At 38.5% G+C, this 22,873-nt stretch overlaps 1 protein-coding gene across 13 annotated transcripts in view; it reads right to left on the bottom strand.

Annotated features, from left to right (window-relative positions):
• Positions 1-2,765: 2,765 nt before the first annotated feature.
• si:ch73-168d20.1 (NACHT, LRR and PYD domains-containing protein 12) overlaps positions 2,766-22,873 on the bottom strand; it is a 57,508-nt gene continuing 37,400 nt past the window's right edge. For 7 of the 13 annotated variants that reach the window (XM_051660644.1, XM_051660647.1, XM_051660650.1 and 4 more), the window contains 5 exons: positions 21,525-21,698; positions 21,132-21,305; positions 13,275-13,448; positions 4,419-4,592; positions 2,766-3,018 (listed from right to left, as the gene is read on the bottom strand). In XM_051660644.1, coding sequence (XP_051516604.1) covers positions 2,901-3,018; positions 4,419-4,592; positions 13,275-13,448; positions 21,132-21,305; positions 21,525-21,698 — 814 coding nt within the window. In that variant the 3' untranslated portion in view covers positions 2,766-2,900. The remainder of the gene's footprint in view (positions 3,019-4,418; positions 4,593-13,274; positions 13,449-21,131; positions 21,306-21,524; positions 21,699-22,873) is intronic. The other 6 variants (XM_051660649.1, XM_051660653.1, XM_051660652.1 and 3 more) reach the window with 4 other exon arrangements.

Raw genomic sequence — 22,873 nt, 5'->3', positions numbered from 1 at the left:
AATAAATCATAGTAGATTTCAGAGCTGCAGGACAGACAGTTCTCTGAATGTTTCAGCACCATGGACAGCTCATAACAATCACTGCAGCACTTGCATTATATGTGCAATAGTGACGAATAGAGTACGAAAAGGCCCTGAAACCTTGCTTTTTTCAACAGTAAAAGGACAAGCACACCCCAAAATGAAAAATATGCCACTTACCTTTGCGTTGATCCAAAATCCGTATGACTTTCTTTCTTCTGTTGAACACAAAAGGAGATGTGGTGGACAGAATGACAGCCTCAGTCACCATTCACTGTCATCGTATGGATAAATTTTTTTTTTACAAATTATGGGACACAAAAGTATCTTAATTGTGGAATGTCCTAAGTATTTGTTTACACTTCAATCAAATGTTTAAATGTCTGAAAGACATTGCATTAAAAATATATATATAAATCAAAGCACTAATTTGAAAGAAACATAACATAAACATATTTCAAGCAACACATATCACATAAGAAAAATATACCACGCAAAAAAAAAAAGACACTTTGTGTTGCATGTTGGCGACGGATCTCACAGTGAAATCAGAAACACTAGGTTGACTTTCTTTAGCTGAAATCGATCTGTGCTCACCGAAATGTGAAACACTGCCCCCAGTGGCCAGAACGGTAAGTGTTATTCGCCATAAAGGAAAGTGTGAGCTCCATTTTCCGGGTGTAATGTCCACAGAGAGTTATGAAGAGAGTTGTTCTCAGCTGTAATACAGTGATGAGAAATGCTTATTTGATAAACTGCACCCCCAAACCTACACCTAACCGTCAATGCAGTAAAAATATAATGTTTGAGGGGAAAAATGCAACCTCCGAATCGCGCTCGTCACTGATAATGCGAACGCGATTACTTCCTAATTTCAACGCAGGATCCAAACCCGGGTCTCACACGCTTCCTCTCACACCACAAGGGAAGATGAACACACTGAAGCTTGGAAAAATGGTCTGTCAGGACTTGGTGCTTGTCGGTGAGTCGGCATAATGTGGCCGATCCTAGTGCACTGGAACTCTTGGAAACAACAAGCCGACATCATGTGTGATCATGTTGGATAGTGAATGTGCAGAACTCCACCTGTGGTTCCTCTGTTAGGACACCTGTGTGAACTTGATGGAAACTGAGTCCATGCATCCACTTAACATCACCAACAAACTACATTTATAACTCGAAAAGTCGTGCTTTCAGTGCAAAGATTTCCAAACAATCAAGAATGACTGTAGTCTTCCTTGCTGCTTTGTTTCCATTTCAAGGTTTGAACAGAGGCCAAAGACTATTATTATTATTATTATTATTATTATTATTATTAGTATTATTAAAAGGCCTATACTGGAGAAACACTTCATATAGTTGACACAGCTTGTTTTATATAGTCTCTTTTATTGACCTTTTTTTTTTTTTAGAACAAAGTATTTGTAAGTTATTTGACTCTATTATACACTCAATTATACACTGTTAACTAATGTAATTGAACATTTTTACATCTAAACATTTTTTTAAAATATATTTTACAGTAACCTTGTCTAGTAATTGTGCATTATGTAATTAAATATAATATCATTCCTCACTTTATATGGTAAGGTACCAGTTGTGGTAATGGCTACCAGTTAACTCATTAACAGCTTTTTACTGTAGCATTTTTACAATTCGTTAAATTATAAACAAATGTACAATGATGAGCATTCTTCCAGGTGTTCTTTCTTTGACTGTGGCGTCTAAAAACATTATTTACTTTTAAACTTTTGGCCAGTAAAACAAAATCTTATAAAGGAAGAATATATTAAACAATGAACCTTCCCCAGGTTATGACAAAATATACAAATGAAAATGCTTGTTCAATTCAATGACTTATGCAGCCAAAGAACTCTGTGTTATAGCTGCCCATAACGCATCATGTATATGTATATACAGTATATATATATATATATATATATATATATATATATATATATATATATATACACCGATCAGCCACAACATTAAAAGCACCTGCCTAATATTGTGTAAGCCCCCCTCGTGCCGCCAAAACAGCGCCAACCCGCATCTCAGAATAGTATTCAGAGATTATATTCTTCTCATCACAATTGTACAGAGTGGTTATCCGAGTTACCATAGACTTTATAAGTTCAAACCATTCTCTGTTGACCTCTCTCATCAACAAGGTGTTTCCATCCACAGAACTGCCGCTCACTGGATGTTTTTTTGTTTTTGGCACCATTCGGAGTAAATTCTAGAGACTTTTGTGCGTGAAAATCCCAGAAATACTCAAACCAGCCCGTCTGGCACCAACAATCATGCCACGGTCAAAATCACTGAGATCATATTTTTTTCTCCATTCTGATGGTTGATGTGAACATTAACTGAAGCGCCTGACCTGTATCTGCATGATTTTATGCACTGCACTGCTGCCACACGATTGGCTGATCAGATAATCACATGGATGATTGTTGATGCCAGATGGGCTGGTTTGAGTATTTCTGGGATTTTCACACACAAAAGTCTCTAGAATTTACTCCGAATGGTGCCAAAAACAAAAAACATCCAGTGAGCGGCAGTTCTGTGGACTGAAATGTCTTGTTGATGAGAGAGGTCAACAGAGAATGGCCAGACTGGTTTGAACTTATAAAGTCTACGGTAACTCAGATAACCACTCTGTACAATTGTGATGAGAAGAATATCATCTCTGAATGCTATTCTGAGATGCGGGTTGGCGCTGTTTTGGCGGCACGAGGGGGACCTACACAATATTAGACAGGTGCTTTTAATGTTGTGGCTGATCAGTGTATAGAGAGAGAGAGAGAGAGAGAGGGAAAGCAAACTGTAGTTGTTTCATCGACAGTGTGGATCCTCCAGTAGATCAGACAGCAGTTTCACTCCAGAGTCTCTTGGTTATAGTTCAGATTGAGCTCTCTCAGGTGTGAAGGGTTTGATCTCAGAGCTGAAACCAGAACTGCACAACCTTCTTCTCTAATACTGCAGTGAGACAGCCTGAAGAAAGAAGGGGAAATACTCATCACACCTACAGCTCAACACACACATTAATTCAGCAGGTATAATGAAATCATGGACTGAACAACAATAAATATGAGAATACACATAGTTTACCTTGCTAATAATAAAGATGTAGCAGGTACAAAAGTGACACATGGTGCACATCAACAATATATTATAACAAAAATTATTTTATAATAATAAGAATAGTAGAAAGAAGTGATATTATTAAGTGATATTAATGTGGTGCAAAAAGGCATTTTGTAGTTACATTTACATTTATTAATTTAACAGATGATTTTATCCAAAGCGACTTTGGATAAACAGACAGAACAACAGAAGTGAATCATCCTAGGGAGGCAGTAGTAATACAAGTGCTTTAATACAAATTTCTAAATTGTTTAGAGAAGTACCCCTAGCAAGGAATACGAGAGTTTTTATTTGTTTTATTTTTTATTAAATAATGATTAAATAAATAAGAAGACAGTGCACTAAAGGGTCAAGTGTTCACGAAAGAGCTGTGTCTTTAGATGCTTTTTGAAGGATGTTAGAGAACCAGCTACTGGACAGTGATTTTTTGCTTCTTGAGATGCAACAAGATTTTGTTGTTTGATTGGTCATTTCATTTATAATCACAAAAACATTGCTGTACATTTCAAAATATCAAATTTTGAATCGAATGGTTCATCATTTATTTTGATTCACAATATTTCGAAATTCAATATATTGCCCATTCCCCAGGCCCAGATGGAATCTGCACGTGCAGAACTCAGCAAAAAACTGCAGATTTCCGCAGAATTGAGACATCTGTCATTAATAAAAGTTCCACCCATTCTTCACTCTTTGCATGTTTGTTTATGAAACATTTTGGCTAATTTTGGCTAAGAGTGTAGTACTTTCTGTTCCATTTGACACATTTTATTATGTTTAAATCTGAACAGAAAATGAGTCCTGCACCTGTCCAGCCCTAGTTAAATACTGTATAAGTTATGCACTGAAGAGAAAGGCTCTCAAACACATCAAACAGCATGTGCAGCTGATGCAGCAACCCAAGCCCACATTAAACTATACGCTTATGAACTTTGAAGTGTTTCACATCAAGCGCTCCAATGCTTTAGACAATCTGACTTGTGTTTACTCTGCTTCAACTTTTTCCACTCTCCACCATTTTCTAAATTTGTTGCCAATAATTTTCATTATCAATTATTATTATTGTTTTTATTGAATCATTTCTGAAGCACTTTTTAAAACTGAATTTGCTGTATTTTGAAAGGATATTTTTTTTGCATATTAAAAATTAGAGATTAATCGCATTACCTACAAAATATTAAGAGATTAATCTAGATAATTTGAATCTACTGACAGCCCTAATGATAGAAAAAACAATTATCACTCACTCTAGTTTCTCCAGTTTACAGTGTGGATTCAACAGTAGATCAGAGAGCAGCTTCACTCCTAAGTCTCCTGGTGTATTATAGTTCAGATTGAGCTCTCTCAGGTGTGTGGGGTTTGATCTCAGAGCTAAAGCCAGAGCAGCACAACCTTCTTCTCCAATACCGCAGCATTCCAATCTGAAGAGAAAACGAAAAAACGCATCATACTTTCAGTTTATACACCTAGAAAAATGAACCTCAGGTACTTTAACAACTCTGACAAAGGAAACACATAAAACCAGTTGAAATGCCAAGATAAAGACACTATAACAATGGAAATGTAACAGGTAAACACATTCTGCCAGCCATCTCTCCTTGCTTTGAAATGGGTGTTTAGTTTTGTTCTTGGTCCTGAAATTTTTGTAGCTTTCTAAAATGAGTTCTACTTAAAGGCTAAGTTATACTTAGTTTTCCCAAGTGCCGGTACATTTCGTGCACGGTCGAGCGCTCAGCTTTTCAAAGTACACTCTTTTCATCATGAGCCTATACAGATGGCACTGACACATGTGCACTACGACTGCTTTGCGATACTCTTCAATACAATCAACTGCAGGTGTATTTGCAATTCTAGAAAAACAGGCCTTACCATGATAGTTTGGCATCCTGTGCAAATGAAAAATTTGCATCATGAGCGCTGTGCACAAGACTTAGTGGCATGCGGAAAAAAAGTTATAGGATGCTCCCTTGCTCCCTGTTTAGTGAATGACTTAACCTCCAGTGTGCTGTCTGTCTGCACTGGTCTCAGAACAGTTCAAAATGCACCTTATTTTCATCCTAACGCCATATAAATCCTCTGAAAGCAAAAACAATTTCTCAGTGTGAAAATGAACAGTAAATATGGGATTTCTAAGGAAACAAAGGCCTGTAGTCCACGTCAGTGGTCATTATGTTTAATAGCATCCCATTTCGTGATAAATCACTCAAATTTTAAAATTGGCATATCGAATGAAATTAGAGACTCTAATCTTTTGACTCAAACAGGTTTCAATGTAAAAACTTAATGAGGTTTCTTACCAGATGTAGTTTGTTTGTAACATGACTCCATGCATCTAAAGTTTAACCCTTTACTGTCAGCCCTGAGCGGTCTGAACTGAAATCAGTCGGTTTAAATGTAATTCACGCAGGAGGACACAGGGGTCGCACAAGGTTATGTATATAGGATGCGTTTGAAAAAGGTGATTAATCCTCTAGTTATGCGCTTCAGTTTAGCAGTGTTCATCTTACATAGCTCAGACAAAGCAATCCTCAAAATAGTTACTATGACTGAATCATTTGAATAAACAATGTTTTATTCAACAAGATTTTTTTTCATTTTCTAAAACATCATTAGTGCATTGGTAATATCTTGCAGTTTTATTTATTTCTCATCAAATTTTGTCAAGAGTACAGTTGAAGACGGAAGTTTAAAAACATCTTAGCCAAATACATTTAAACTACATTTTTCACAATTCCTGACATGTAATCATAGAATTAGGTCAGTTAGGATCACTACTTTATATTAAGAATGTGAAATGTCAGAATAATAGTTGAAAGAATTATTTGTTTCAGCTTTTATTTCTTTCATCACATTCTCATTGGGTCAAAAGTCTACATACACTTTGTTAGTATTTAGTAGCATTGCCTTTAAATTGTTTAACTTGGGTCAAACGTTTTGGGTAGCCTTCCACAAGCTTCTCACAATAAGTTACTGGAATTGTGGCCCATTCCTCCAAACAGAACTGGTGTAACTGAGTCAGGTTTGTAGGCCTCCTTGCTCGCACACTTTTTCAGTTCTGTCCACAAATTTTCTATCAGACTGAGGTCAGGACTTTGTGATGGCCACTCCAATACCTTGACTTTGTTGTCCTTAAGCCATTTTGCTACAACTTTGGAGGTATGCTTGGGGTCATTAACCATTTGGAAGACCCATTTGTGACCGAGCTTTAACTTCCTGCCTGATGTCTTGAGATGTTGCTTCAATATATCCACATAATTTTCCTTCCTCATGATGCCATCTATTTTGTGAAGTGCACCAGTCCCTCCTGCAGCAAAGCACCCCCACAACATGATGCTGCCACCCCCATGCTTCATGGCTGGGATGGTGTTCTTCGGCTTGCAAACCTCACCCTTTTTCCTCCAAACATAACGATGGTCATTATGGCCAAACAGTTCAGATTTAGTTTCATCAGACCAGAGGACATTTCTCCAAATAGTAAGATCTTTGTCCCCATGTGCACTTGCAAACTGTAGTCTGGCTTTTTTATGGCAGTTTTGGAGCAGTGGCTTCTTCCTTGCTGAGCAGCCTTTCAGGTTATATCAATATAGGACTCGTTTTACTGTGGATATAGATACTTTTCTATCTGTTTCCTCCAGCATCTTCACAAGGTCCTTTGCTGTTGTTCTGGGATTGATTTGCACTTTTCGCACCAAACTACGTTCATCTCTAGGACACAGAATACATCTCCTTCCGGGGCGGTATGATGGCTGTGTGGTCCCATGGTGTTTATACTTGCATACTATTGTTTGTACAGATGAACGTGGTATCTTCAGGCATTTGGAAATTGCTCCCAAGGATGAACCAGACTTGTGCAGGTCCACAATTTTGTTTCTGAGGTCTTGGCTGATTTCTTTTGATCTTCCCATGATGTCAAGCAAAGAGGCACTGAGTTTGAAGGTAGGCCTTAAAATACATCCACAGGTACACCTCCAATTCAGTACACCTCCTATCAGAAGCTAATTGGCTAAGTGTCTAAAGGATTGACATTATTTTCTGGAATTTTCCAAGCTGCTTAAAGGCACAGTTAACTTAGTGTATGTAAACTTTTTGTTATTAAAAGTTTTTATTGATTCCACATAACATATATATATATATATATATATATATATATATATATATATATATATATATATATATATATATATATAAATAAAAAAAATAACAGAATATTTGGAATCATATTATATCATATACAACCCTTCCTCCCAAACATTAACCACCCCACCCCACCCAACACAAACAGATACCCTAGTGGTCAAATACAATTGACAAAGACACACAAACAGACAATAAAACAGAAGAAAATATTTAGAAATACATTTAAAAAAGTATATGTTCAAAAACAAAAAGGCTACAACATACACATTTAAAACAACACATCTCTCTCCACTGCCCCTCCCTGAGAGCCCTCCAAAAAGGCCAAATAGCTACCCCACCTCCTGATGAACATATCCATGTTGCCTAGCATTCTATATGACAACCCTTCCCAAGCTGCCACCCTGCCCATCTCCTCGCACCACTCACGAAACGAGGGGGCTCCAGCTGACTTCCATCCTCTAAGGATAACCTGTCTGCCCACCATAACACCGGCCAGGATCCAATTCTTCATGTACTTATCTCCTACATCAATGACTGCCCCGTCACCCAAAATACAGAGCCTGGGGCAAAAGAAGATCCGAGTACCCAATACGTCACCCATAAAATTCTGGACCCTCAACCAGAACTCCTGTATCTTATGACACCCCCCAAAAACATGGGTGGTGTCTCCATCTTCTGAATGACATCACCAGCAGGTGAGTGTGTCCTTAAGACCAAGCCTATACAATTTAGATGGGGTCCAATAAAATCTATGTAGAATCTTAAACTGCATAAGGCGCACCCTTGCATCTCTAGATGCAGACTTCTAGCCCACACTCCCTCCTCCAAAAACAAATTTAAATCTTCCTCCCATAATCTTTTGAGGGAATTTAAAGCTCTGTCCCCCAGACTCTGAATTAGCAGGGAGTAATACACTGATGCCTCATGACCTTTTCCAAAAGCAGTAATCACCACTCCCAGAGTATCTGCCACACCAGGGGGGTGCGTGCCACTCCCAAAAACAGCGCAGAGTAGGTGGCGCAGCTGTAAATACTTATAAAATTGAGATCTGGGAATCCCAAAATTTTTAACCAAATTTTCAAAAGATCTCAATACTCCACTCTCATATAGGTCACTGAGTGTATTAACCCCCCTCGCAATCCAATCTGACCAACAGAAAGGGGACTTATTAATACATAGTTTAGGGTTCAGCCATATGCTCGAGGCTACGTTTAAATAAATATCCGCATTAAACACTCTGGACACTTTTGTCCATATCGAGTGTAAATGCAAAATAACGGGGTGTAACTTAACTTCTCAGATTAATTTAATCGAAAGGCTTTGCAGATGCGAGAGAGGGGCAAGAGCTTCCTTTTCAATACAAAACCAGGGAGGGGCTCTCTCAGGTGGAAGTGACCAATGAGCCAAATGTCTGAGACCGAATGCATAATAATAAAACAAAATCTTGTGTAGGCCTAACCCACTTTTGTCAATCAGCCTATGTAACTTATTGAAATTTAACCTGGGATGCTTACCATTCCAAATGAAGGACTTCGCTATGCTATCAAATTGCTTGAAATAAGAGAGGGGGACATCTACAGGGAGAGACAGTAGCAGGTATACAATTTTGGAATACAATTCATTTTAATTACATTAACCTTCCCAATCATCGATAAGTGTAATGAAGCCCACCTGTCCACATCATTCGAAAACCTTTTTATTAAGGGATCAATATTAACTCTGACAAAATCAGACAAATTTGCTGGGAATAAAATTCCCAAATACTTAAAGCTCTGTTTGGGCCACTGGATGGCGCCCGGCTGGAAGGCCGTTACTGGACAGTACGCTGTCAAAGCCAAAGATTCGGATTTAGACCAAGTGACTTTGTATCCTGAGAACTTGGAAAAGGAATTAATAATTCTGTGGAGGCAAGGCATAGATCTAGTGGGGTCGGAGACAAATAATAAAATATCATCTGCATAAAGCAGAAGCTTATGCGCCACACCTCCCGCAATCACCCCTGGAAAATCATCTTCCTTTCTTATCGCAGCTGCTAATGGTTCCAGGGCAAGACAGAACAATAATGGGGAAAGAGGGCAACCCTGCCGAGTGCCCCTATTCAGAGTAAAATAATCTGAAATTAATCAATTTGTTTGTACCGCTGCTACAGGGTGTCTATAATGTAACTTAATCCAACCAATAAATGTACTCTCAAACCCGTACATTTCCAAAATCTTAAAAAGATAATCCCATTCTACCATATCAAACGCCTTTTTGGCATCAAGTGAGATGGCAGCGACCGGAGACTGATCATTCGCTACTGACCACATGATATTGATGAGACGTCTGATGTTATCAGAAGAGCTGCGGCCTTCAAATAAACCCCACCTGATCTATATGTATAAGAGATTTCATAACTTAATCCGCCTTAAGTGCCTCCCAAGCCACGCCCACAGAGGATACAGAGGACCAGTTGGTCTCCATATAAACACTGATTTCAGTCTTTAACATTTGTAGGAAATCAGGATTTTGCAAAAGGGATACATTAAGGCGCCAACAATATGATTTATTTTTCTCTATATGTGGCAACATCTCTAAACTCATCAGGGTGTGATCCGAGACTAAAATGTTTCCAATTAAGCAATCAACAACAGATAAAATGAGGGACTTCTAAAATCTTATGGACTGATGAAAAAAATGTATAGTCCCTACCAGATGGGTTCAAAAGTCTCCAAATATCTTTAGGACCAAGATTTTTACACATCTTGTGAAGCGCCAATGTTGTTCTAGGGGGCTTACACACTTTTGCTTCACTATGATCAAGGACTGAGTCCATCAAAAGATTGAAGTCTCCTCCCAATATTATATCATGAGGGGTGCCAGCGGCTTGCAACATCCCTTCAAGATCTATAAAAAAGCCCTGATCATCAGCGTTAGGTGCGTAAATATTAGCCAAAATCAACCTTTGCCCCTGAATTTCAGCTAAAACAATAATGACTCTTCCTAATTTATCTTTAATCTGTTTGAGACGTTTCAATTGTTGATGTTTATTAATCAATATAATGACTCCCCTGCTCTTACTTGAGCCAGCACTAAAGAAAATATGTCCACCCCATATCTTCCCAAATTTTTCAGCTTCTTGTGGGGAAAGATGCGTTTCTTGATGAAACACTATATCATGTTTCTTCCGTTTAAGAAAAGAAATAACCTTCCTTCTTTTTATGGGGTGCCCCAACCTATTCACATTCCATGTGGAGAGAGATAGTACACTCATATTAACATTTTGCATTTTGATATAATAGAAAAAACAAATTGTGTGCCAAAAACAAAATTATGAAGACCACGTTTCAACATTAATGCAACAATAAACTTCCCCCGTATAAAAAAAACAGAAAAAAGAAAAACGTGCACATTAGCCCCGCGCACGACAGCGGCAACCGGCGACAATCCCTCTAAACTCAAAGAGTCCATGTCCACCTACGAGAGCCCCCGCAACAACTTTGCCATCGGATTGCTCAATTTTGCCTCACAAATTTGTAAAACAAACCCCAGCCAATAGGCAGAATGAACACAAAGAACGTGTAGACTCATTCACAGAACTGTCTTGAAGGTGTGTTCCTTCACAAAACAAATTCCAGCCGATATAAAGCCGTTCAGTTTCCTCAGTCAGACAAACAAATCTTCAGTGAGCCAGCTGATGAGTGCAGCAGATGATGTAATCATTCCAGTGTCTCACGAAAATACTCCACAAATCATACTCCAGCCAGCAGGAGGCATAAGCACAAGGAACAGACAGATTCATCCATAACTGTCCCGAAGTAATGTTATTTAACAAAACAAGCTCCATCCGCTAGGCGGAACCAGCACAAAAGGAAACGAAACACGCATCACGGTTCCTCGGATGGTCAAGAGTCAATTCACTCAGAGGCCGCATAAAAGTATATCCCATGATTTACACAGTCCGCCAACTTTATAAAAGACATCCTTTGTGTGGGCATGTAGATATTTTGCGGTCATCCGTAGTGTCTATTCTCAATCTGCCCGGAAACTTCATTGTAAAAGTGATCTTCCATCAATGCAAAAGTTTCTTTAAGGAAAAGTGTTAATCCACAGAACAAACTCCAGCCGCTCCAGCCAAAAAGAAACAAAAATGGCGCCCAGCTTCCTCCGAAAGCCAGAGTATGTACAATGAGTCAATCTACTCACAAGAGAAACACCCACTGGTTATTCACCCATTGTTTCTATAAAAGACATTGCCTGATTGGGACATGTAAATACTTTGCAGCCATCCTTGGTGTTTATTCTCAGTTTGGCAGGGAACATCAGTGCAAAAGCGATCTTCCGCTGATGTAAGAGTTTCTTGCATTCCTTGAACCAACAAGAAAATATTGTGATTCTTCCAAAAAAGCTTTCCTTTGCTCCTTGCCTGGCGCAACATGAGATCTTTATTGGATGATCTCAAAAATGTGGCCAGGATTGATTGGGACCTGTCTCCCTCAGCAGATCTGTGAGCCGGGACTCTGTGAGCTTTGTCGATTTCCAGTTTATGGCCTGTTATGTCGAGCAGACTTGGGAAAAGCTTGTCTAGGAATTGCACCATATCTCTGCACTCCTCATGCTCAGGAATTCCCACAATTCGAACGTTATTCCTGTGGCTTCTATTCTCTTCAAGCTTTTTAAGAACATGTTCCAATTCAGCTTTGGTCGTGGGCGGATTAGCTGCTAATTCCCTCTCTGATGATCCAAATGATCGATTCGCCTCTCAACATTTGTCACTCTTGTGACTAACTCAGAGAAGTTTTTTCCATCGCCGTAATCGATCGACGTATTACAGCGAGATCCTCCAAGTCTGTAAGTACCTTCATCATCATCACCGATAGGTTGGACAGTTGATGCTGGATTCCTTCTCCTACCGCACCATCCAAATCCGAGTCCCCGGTCCGTAGGCCTGTCGGGGCTTTCATCTTGAACCCATAAGTGTCTTTTAATGTCTCCAGAGCCCGATGATTTTGACTTCTTTGCAATGTTTACCTCAAACAGCAAATGTGTAACTGGGTGTATCGAATTTCACCGGATTATATCATGAAAATAATTAAAAAAATTAATTATAGAATAGTGCGCAGAGCTGTCTCTCACACGTCTGCCCGTCGCATGGCGTCACGTTGCACTCATTGTGATAGTCAATTAAAAGTGAAACAATCTGTAAACAATTGTTGGAAAAATTACGTGTCATGCACAAAGTAGATGTCCTAAATGACTTGCCAAAACTATAGTTTGTTAATATGAAATCTGTGGAGTGGTTAAAAAATGAGTTTTAATTACTTCAACCGAAGTGTATGTAAACTTCTGACATCAACGGTATATTGTAAATAAAATTATTTAATTATCATCAGAAAGTGTATTTTTCATCTTGTGTTTGTGATTGGAATCGAAAAACCCCTTGTTGATGAGATTAACACTACTGGAAACGTCATACCCCCAGTGAAGACCTCTCCATAAACTTACAATATCTGAAAATGTTTTGAAACATCTGAAAAGCTGAAAAGCTTTCAGCCAAGGTAAGACTGAACCATTTAATTATCATTTGCCTGTTAAAAGATAATTGGTCATGTTGGCATGTTTGAGTTTAGCTATATTAACAGATTTTGACATTCTTGATTATTTTTAGCTGTTGATGTCTAGGCTACATGTTACAGACATATAAGGTAAGCCATATGGTGCAATAATATACAGAAATTTTAAAATAAATGCGAACTATTTCTAAAGTTTAGTATTTATGTAATTTTTTGAGATATTTTACAAATGATTTAATTTCTATTCCGAGTTCAAATACACAGTTTGTAGTAAGTTTGATCAATCTATCTGTTTGTTCTATCAACAGCATTTCTGTTGCAATTCTGTTCAGTGGTGCAGAAATTACACACATTAGCTTTTTATTTATTGTAATGTTGAAAAATGTGTTTAAGGCTTAAAATAATATCACTCACTGTAGTTTCTTCAGTTTACAGTGTGGATTCTTCAGAAGATCATAGAGCAGCTTCACTCCAGTGTGCACTGGTTTATTATTGTTCAGATTGAGTTCTCTTAGGTGGGAAGGGTTCGACCTCAGAGCTGAAACCAGAACTGCACAACCTTCTTCACCAATACTGCAGTCATCGAGCCTGTAGACAGAAGAAGTTTACACTTACAGCTCAATACACACATACAGTGCATTCATAAAGTACTCGGACCCCTTCATTTTTTTCACACTTTGTTTTGTTGCAGCCTTATGCTAAAATCCTTTAAATAATTTTTTTCCACATCAATCTACACTCCATACCCCATCATGACAAAGCAAAAACCAGAATTTTATAACTTTGAAAATGTATTAAAAATAAAAAAACTGAAATCTCACACTGACATAAGTATTCAGACCCTTAACTCAGTACTTAGTTGAAGCACCTTTAGCAGCGATTACAGTCTCAAGTCTTTTTGGGTATGATGTGACAAGTTTTGCACACCTGGATTTGGGGATTTTCTGTCATTCTTCTCTGCAGATCCTCTCAAGCTCTGTCAGGGTGGATGGGGACCATCGGTGGACAGCCATTTTCAGATCTCTCCAGAGATGTTCGATTGGGTACAAGTCCGGGCCCTAGAGTTGTCCTTAAGCCACTCTTGCATTATCTTGGCTGTGTGCTTAGGGTCATTGTCCTGTTGGAAAGTGAACCTTCGGCCCAGTCTGAGGTCCAGAGCGCTCTGGAGCAGGTTTTCATCAAGGATATCTCTGTATTTTGCTGCGTTCAGCTTTCATTCAACCCTGACCAGTCCCCCAGACCCTGCTGCTGAAAAACACCCCCACAGTATGATGCTGCCACCACCATGCTTCACTGTTGGGATGGTATTGAGCAGGTGATGAGCGGTGCCCAGTTTCCTCCAGACATGAAGCTTGGAATTGAGGCCAAACAGTTCAATCTTCATTTCATCAGACCAGAGAATCTTGTTTCTCAGAGTCTGAGAGTCCTTTAGGTGCTTTTTTATGTGTCTTGCACTGAGGAGAGGCTTCCGTCTGGCCACTCTGCCATAAAGCCCAGATCGGTGGAGTGTTGCAGTGATGGTTGTCCTTCTGCAAGTTTCTCCCATCTCCACACATTATCTCTGGAGCTCAACCAGAGTGACCATCGGTTTCTTGGTCACCTCTCTTACCCTTTTAAGGCCCTTCTCCCCCGATTGCTCAGTTTGGCTGGGCGGCCAGCTCTAGGAAGAGTCCCAGTTGTTCCAAACTTCTTCCATTTCAGAATTATGGAGACCACTGTGCTCTTGGGAACCTTCAATGCAGCCGAAAAAATGTTGTAGCCTTCCCCAGATCTGTGCCTCGACACAATCCTGTCTCTGAGCTCTGCAGACAGTTCCTTTGACCTCATGGCTTGGTTTTTGATCTGATATGCATTTTCAGCTGTAAGACCTTATATAGACAGGGGTGTGTCTTTCCAAATCATGTCCAATCAATTGAATTTGCTACAGGTGGACTCCAATCAAAGTGTAGAAACATCTCAAAGATGATCCAGAGAAATGGGATGCACCTGAGCTAAATTTCACGCATTATAGCATTGTGATATTTCAGTTGTTTCTTTTTAATACATTTGCAAAGTGTAGATTGAAGTGAAAAAAAATAATAGTTGAAAGAATTTTAGCATAAGTGCAACATAAACATTTTTTGAAAAAATGAAGGGGTCTGAATACTTTATGAATGCACTGTAAATTCAGCAGGTAATTATAAGCAATAAGACATTGAGGTGGGGTGAGCGATACACTGGTTAAAACAGTACATAGATAGAAATGTGTCAACCAGTACAAATGTTGAAGTATTGTATATATTAGGGGTCAATAAACGCAGCTGCATCGTTCAACATGCACGTTCAAATAATCATAATCCTTCACTCGCATAAATCCTAGCTGTAACATTTCGGTCATGGTCTATCCCATATTAAAAATGTAAAGCCGGTATTCAACTCTGTTTGAACTGTTTTCAATTGTTTTTCACTCTAAGTGCTATATATTGCAGGTTGCACCTTAAATTGTACTTGTTTAACCCTCCTATATTCTTAAGAAACTGAATAGTCTAATAGACTAAAAAAGAAAAAGACAATTTTTAAAACTTGGAAAAAATATTGGCCAAGGATGTCTCAATTTACTGGGTAGCTCAGCGAGTATTGACGCTGACTACCACACCTGGAGTCGCAAGTTTGAATCCAGGGTGTGCTGAGTGACTCCAGCCAGGCTTCCATAGCAACCAATTGGCCCGGTTGCTAGGGAAGCTAGAGTCACATGGGGTAACCTCCTCGTGGTCACTATAATGTGGTTTGCTCTCGGTTGGGCGCATGGTGAGTTGTGCATGTCCACACATTCTACGTCTCCACGGTAACGCGCTCAACAAGTCACGTGATAAGATGCGCGGATTGATGGTCTCAGGTGCGGAGGCAACTGAGATTCGTCCTCCACCACCCGGATTGAGGCGAGTCACTACGTCACCACGAGGACTTAGAGCATATTGGAAATTGGGCATGCCGAAAAGGGGAGAAAAAAATCCCCCCAAAAAAGTTCTTAGGGTAAATTATAAGAAGTTCGTAAGAATGTTCCTAAGTGCAATTCTTGAGTTCTCAAATATTTCCTTAAGAACATCTTAATTTTTTTTCTTAAGAATAAAAAGACTTTGACAAAGTCTAATCATACTAGCCTGCTCGTGGACTCGTCTAATAGCTAATCAACAAATTAAATACTTCAACACAATTGTAATAATAAATGTATCTATTAACCTTTTTTAAGTAGCAAGCACCTCGCGATTATTCTTTTGAATGTAAAGTGCGTGAGATGTGTTAGTTTAAGGACACTACCCATCATAGGAGAATTTACTTGCTGGTAACCATTTGATAACTTGTAATTTGCCATGGAAGAAAAGAAAAGAAACAAATACTTAAGTAGACAAGAGGTTCTTGTTGAGGGAATTACTGCAAAGAAAAAGTTCTCCTTGGGAAGCTTGATAATAATCATAATCACATCGGAAATTACGAGGCGGGTAAATGGGAAAGGGTGGCGGAGGCTGTCTCCGTTGTGCCCAACTCCGATACAGATGTGGATGGGGGGTGAAAAAGAAAGTCTCAGCTTACTAATGTTGTAATTATTACACTGGTGGCCAAAAGTTTGGAATAATGTACAGATTTTGCTGTTTCGGAAGGAAATTGGTACTTTAATTCACCAAAGTGGCATTCAACTGATCAAAGTATAGTCAGGACATTACTGATGTCAAAAACAGCACCATCACTATTTGAAAAAAGCAATTATTGATCAAATCTAGACAGCAGCCATCACTCCAACACCTTATCCTTGAGTAATCATGCTAAATTGATCATTTGGTACTAGAAAATCACTTGCCATTATATCAAACACAGCTGAAAGATATTTGGTTCATTAAATGAAGATTAACATTGTCTTTGTGTTTGTTTTTGAGTTGCAACAGTATGCAATAGACTGGCATGTCTTAAGGTCAATATTAGGTCAAAAATGGCCAAAAAGAAACAGCTTTCTCTAGAAACTCATCAGTCAATCATTGTTGAGGAATGAAGGATATACAATGCTTGAAAGAGATTTCATACAAAGGTGTACACTACAGTCTTCAAAGACAAAGAACAACTGGCTCTAACAAGGACAGAAAGAGATGTGGAAGACCAGATGTACAACTAAACAAGAGGATAAGTACATCAGAGTCTCTAGTTTGAGAAATAGACGCCTCACATGTCCTCAGCTGACAGCTTCATTGAATTCTACCTGCTCAACACCAGTTTCATGTACAACAGTAAAGAGAAGACTCAGGGGTGCAGGCCTTATGGGAAGAATTGCAAAGAAAAAGCCACTTTTGAAACAGAAAAACAAAAAGAAAAGGATAGAGTGGGCAAAGAAACACAGACATTGGACAACAGATAATTGGAAAAGAGTGTTATGGATCTTAATCCCATTGAGCATTTGTGGGATCAGCTAGACTGTAAGGTGCGTGAGAAGTGCCCGACAAGACAGACACATCTATGGCAAGTGCTACAGGAAGTGTGGGGTGAAATGTCACCTGAGTATCTGGACAAACTGACAGCTAGAATAACAAGGATCTGCAAAGCTGTCATTGCTGCACGTGGAGGATTTTTTGATGAAAACTCTTTGAAGTAGTTTAAAAAAAATTTCAAATTGTAATAGTAATTTTTCACGTTATTAATGTCGTGACTATACACTGTGATCAGTTGAATGCCACTTTGGTGAATAAAAGTGTCTATTTATTTTCTTAAAGAGCAAAATCTGTACATTATTCCAAATGTTTGGCCGCCAGTGTGTGTTTCTATGAACTTGCCGAAAGAGAGCGCTATACGTAGTGCATGATTGGTCACCACATTAAGAAGCTTCAAAACAACATTTATCGTTTGAATTTGGTGATAACATTAAAATTCAATGTTTTACAATGTTAAAAACACAAAATAGTCAAAAACGTGTTTTGGTCAAAAATCACATTTCTACATAAAGAGCCCGTTATAACTTCTGACTCAACATGAAAGCGTCACATTTGAAACAACCCAATGAATTAATTAAACATCTTACTTTTTAGGATTTAAAACAACTGTGAGGTTATCCTAAACTTTAAGATGTTATTTATGACAATTTTTAAGAAAAATGTTTTTGAGAATTTGAATGCTTCTTTAAGAACAATTTTAAGAAAAAGATTTCGTAAGACGTTTTTTTTGGGGAATACAAAATATTCTTAACTTTTTTCTTAAGAAGAATTTTCTTCTTAGAATGTTTAGTGAATCCGGCCCATGCATACCTACAGAACGTAACTTTAAGTTGCACTATGGAAGATTTTTTTGGTTAAAAATGAACAAAATGCTATTATTGATATTACTGAGTACATAAACAATCAGTGTTCAAAACAATGTCCTTATCTGATCCCGATTCACTATGGTAAGCCTATAAAAATGATTTGTATTTTGAGCTGTTGGGCCGGATTTGGCGATAAATCGCTGGTTTATGTCGTACAGACTTGTGTTATTACATCATGTCCACATACACAGGAAAGAAGTACCGGCTGTCTCATGGGCTATGTTCAGACTGCCACTAAAAATCAGATTTTTTGCATATCCAGATTGTATCCAGATGAGTTTTCTGGCAGAGAAATCTGATTTTTCCGAATCTGATTCAAACCACATCGGGAAGTGGTTTCAAATGCGATTTAAATCAGATTTTTTCAGATGCGTCTCAGTCCGGACGCTCTGGCTAATCAAATCGACTCTTAACACGACACACAACGATGACGTCATAAATCGGTGATGGAAATGCCGGAAGTATTCATAAGCCGGCCGTGACTGCAGCACAGAACATCACAATATTTACCAGTCTCCTCCTCCTCTGAGTTTTTCTTGTGCGACGGTGGAGTTCTGCACCGCGACTGGACAGGGCGCTTATTTGGAGAGCGAGATGATGCACCTCCATTTTTCCCGCACCTGTTTTGAAAGCATCATCACGTGGGTATGCCTACGTTACCAAACCAACCCATGCAGATAGGTTGGTTATGTCTGAACGCGCAAATCTGATTTGATCACTTGCAATTAATAGTGCGGACAGTCTGCCTGAAAAGATCTGATCTGAGAAAAAATCCAATTTGCCTGCAGTCCGAACATAGCCATGATCCGGCTGCAGAAACGAACTACACTGTTCAGTTCAGTCACACTCACACAGTTCAGGACGGCATCGCTGCAGTCTGGATGGATGTTTATCTGTTATCCATTTGGCAAAGTTGTTTACCTGCTTTAATATGTTTTCTGGTTAAAGCTTATATTGCTTGTCATGCTTTTATGAATTGAACATTACTCGTGTGTTAACTGATCGTGATGTATCTACTGTATGTTGTCCGGTGAAGTTACTGCGACATGTTTACTAATATTCATGACTTCTGAGTATTTTATAACATTGCTGTAGTTTCCAGGTTCCCTGACAGTGTGTGCGTGCGTGTGTGTGTGTGTGTGTGGGGGGGGGGGGGGCTGGTTCCTTCTAATTTCTTTTGCCCCAGTCACAGATATTCCTCTCCCAAATCCTTCTTTCTTTCTGTAATTTATGCATCAAATTCATGCATAATAAATTCTGTATTCACCCCTATCTGATTATGAAAGTGCACAAGCAAATTCTGACATTATTGATGGGTGTAGGCTGTGCTTGTTCAAATTTGACAGAATGTTTTTGTTGGCCTATGTATAAATCTCATGATTCACTTTCTATTTCGGGCACCTGCACAATAATTTTGGCAATTTGATATTACTGATTGAATAAAATAACAGGATCAGTGGCACTTCAGTTACAATGTGTAGTAACTACAGTAAACCCTCCATTTAAAGGAACAGTTTACCCAAAAATTAAAATTCTGTCATCATTTATTCGTCCTCATATTGTTCCAAAACCATACAGTATGACTACCTTTCTATGGAAAATTTAGATATTAGGCAGTATGTCAGTATCAGTCGCCATTCATTTTCATTTAATATTTTTTCCATACAATAAATGTAAAAGGTAACTCAGGCTAACATTCTGCCTAACATCTCCTATTGTGTTCCATATAAGCAAGACTTTAATTAGCACACCTGCACTGCATGGCCAAAAGCATGGACACCAGAACAATGAAACCAATTGTGCATGTTTAACATTTAATTTTCAAACCCACTGGCATTAATTAGGGGCCAAGCAACAAAGGTGCGAAGGCACTTATTGTATCCATTAGTGTTCTTCTTCTTCTTCTTCTTCTTCCACTGTTGAAGTCTACAGCAGCCCATAGAATCGTACATTGGAATGTTATGAAATCTGGCACACTGATCGAGGACACTCTCAAATGTAACCATCAAATTTGGGGTCTCTAACTCAAACCCTCTAGCCACCAACTGTTCACAGTTGCAGTTATGTTTATGCTCATAACTTTTGAACCATAAGGCCTAGAATCAAAATTCCACCCGAGTAGATTTTCATGCATTTTGAATTTTTCTAAAAAAACATACTTTTTCGAACTCCTCCTAGGCTGTATGTCTGATTTGCACAATATTTGTCTTGAATCATCTAGGGACACTAGGGACAAAAAGTTATTAAAAGATATTTGATTGACCTGACGGTTCTCGAATATCGCACCAGCGAATTAGATAGCAAGATGCCGAAAAGGATCTTTGGCTGTATCTCGGCAACGCTTTGGCGTATTGACATGAAACTTTGTGTGTTTCATTGTCACCCCACATTGTCTGTACCTCTGGTGATAGTGCCACCTGTTGTTCAATAGTTATATTGAACTGTATTGTAATATAAGCAATTTTACTTATGCTTCTTATACCATATTTCTTAAAATCATAATCAGTGATGTCCAATCATATCTCCTTACTTGCCATTTGTGTGCTTGGCCCCATAATTGCTGCTTGCATCTATATTATGGAATTGCTTCTCTCTTCACTGCTCTTTCAGCTTTAACTCTTCTGGTTCAGCTTTCAACTACCAACATGTCTTTGGTAATTTGCTCTCATTCAGACAAAAGAGCATCTGTGAGCTCAGACACTGATGTTGGGCGATGATGGGGTCTGACTCACAGTCAGTGTTCTGATTAATCTCAAAAGGGTTCAATGGAGTTCGGGTCTGGACTTTGCACAGGAAAGTCAAGTTTTTTCTACACCACCCTCAGTAAACCGTTTAGTTTGTTATTGTTTGTTGTAATGTAGGAAAAATGGCTGACGGATTAAGATAAATATATTGAACAAAGATACGAAAGAGAGAGTGAATTGACAATACGCTAAAATAATATCACTCACTCTAGTTTCTCCAGTTTACAGTGTGGATCCTTCAGTAGATCAGAGAGCAGCTTCACTCCTGAGTATCCTGGGTCATTCCTGCTCAGATTGAGCTCTCTCAGGTGTGAAGGGTTTGATTTTAGAGCTGAAGCCAGAACAGAACAACCTTCTTCTCCAATACTGCAGTATTCCAACCTGCAGAGAGAAGGGGAAAAAACTCATCACACTTACAGGTCCACACACACATAAATTCAGCAGGATCTAAATTAAGTATGCAACTGGTATGTCCTATAAACAGTGAGTGTTTGAATAAGTGACGCTGTATAAATGTGTTGGTGATGAGGTAGAATTCCAATTTGATAAAATATTCAAAAGACAGAGATTTAACAAAAAGTATGAAATAATAAAACTCACTCTAGTTTCTCCAGTTTGCAGTGTGAATCCTTCAGTAGATCAGAGAGCAGCTTCACTGCTGAATCTCCTGGTTTATTATAGTTCAGATTGAGCTCTCTCAGATGTGAAGGGTTTGATCTCAGAGCTGAAACCAGAACAGAACAACCTTCCTCTCCAATACTGCAGTTCCACAGCCTTTGGAGAGAACAAAAAATAATGGGGTCAATCCATAAACTTTCAAATACTCACTGTTTCAAAAGTATAGACACAAGACATAAACAATATATGTGTTAACATAACCGCATCTGTCTAAAGTTATAGCCAATTTTACAACTCAGTTGCCACGACGATGTAATGCAGTGGCATACTGGCAGTACCACAATGTTTTTCAAATGGTAGTACTTTATCTGTGGTAATACTAGAATTACAGTTGTATGTACGGTGGCAATATTCCCAGATTGTACTGGTATTCGGCTGTACTTGGTTGTAAAGCAGCATTTGAGGCTCAGGCTCTGCCTCACCCACAGTAACAACACGTATCCTAGTGCTGCAGCAGCTGTTGTTTATACAGAACACAAGGGGGAGCGCAACAGAATGGAACAGAACGCTGAGATCACAAGAAACGCTTTTCGAAAATTAAACTTCTTTCCTGTCACAGCGTTCTAAAATGGATTACTTATGTTTATGCAATGGCCAGAGACCTCCATCTTATGCATGTGTACATAGAACGACAATTAAAAAATAGCGTAGATGGAATATAAAAACACATAGTCTCCCTTCAGTTATCTGTGACAGGGTTTATCCGGACCGACTTGCAACAAAAGCATGAAAGTGATTAAGACTGAAGTTCAAGACTACATTATTTTTGTTAAATAATATTATAACAATTAATACAAACAATAAGAAACTGTAAAGAATTAATACAACAACAGATAGGTACATCATTCAGCCTGTTATTCAAACAACATTACCAGTATCTAGATAATACTCAGAATTAGGGCTGCAACAGCTGGTGATGTGCACGTAAAGTCCTTTTTAAAAAAAATAAAATAATAATAATTCCTAAAATAATAGCATATTATGAGTATAGTGAAGTATAAGCTACTTAGTTATTGTGCTGTGGATACTTCATACATTTAGAGATGTATAAATGTATTTATGGCAACCGCACATTCACAACGTGAGTTACGCGTCTAGTGTGCAACTTAGTTCAAGTTCAGCTGTGCAGATATAAGTTGTAATATTATATTTATGTTGTTTATCTCAAATTGATGGGATGCATTTGAAAAAGGTGAAGTAAAGCACTTCAGTTTAACAGTGTTCAGCTCAAAAGTCACCTTGTACATTTTGCCATTAATTTCATTGATGAG

This window comes from Myxocyprinus asiaticus, chromosome 28 (genome assembly GCF_019703515.2).
Source record: "Myxocyprinus asiaticus isolate MX2 ecotype Aquarium Trade chromosome 28, UBuf_Myxa_2, whole genome shotgun sequence".
Classification (NCBI taxonomy): domain Eukaryota; kingdom Metazoa; phylum Chordata; class Actinopteri; order Cypriniformes; family Catostomidae; genus Myxocyprinus; species Myxocyprinus asiaticus.
This window is presented reverse-complemented; position numbering and strand designations above follow the sequence as displayed.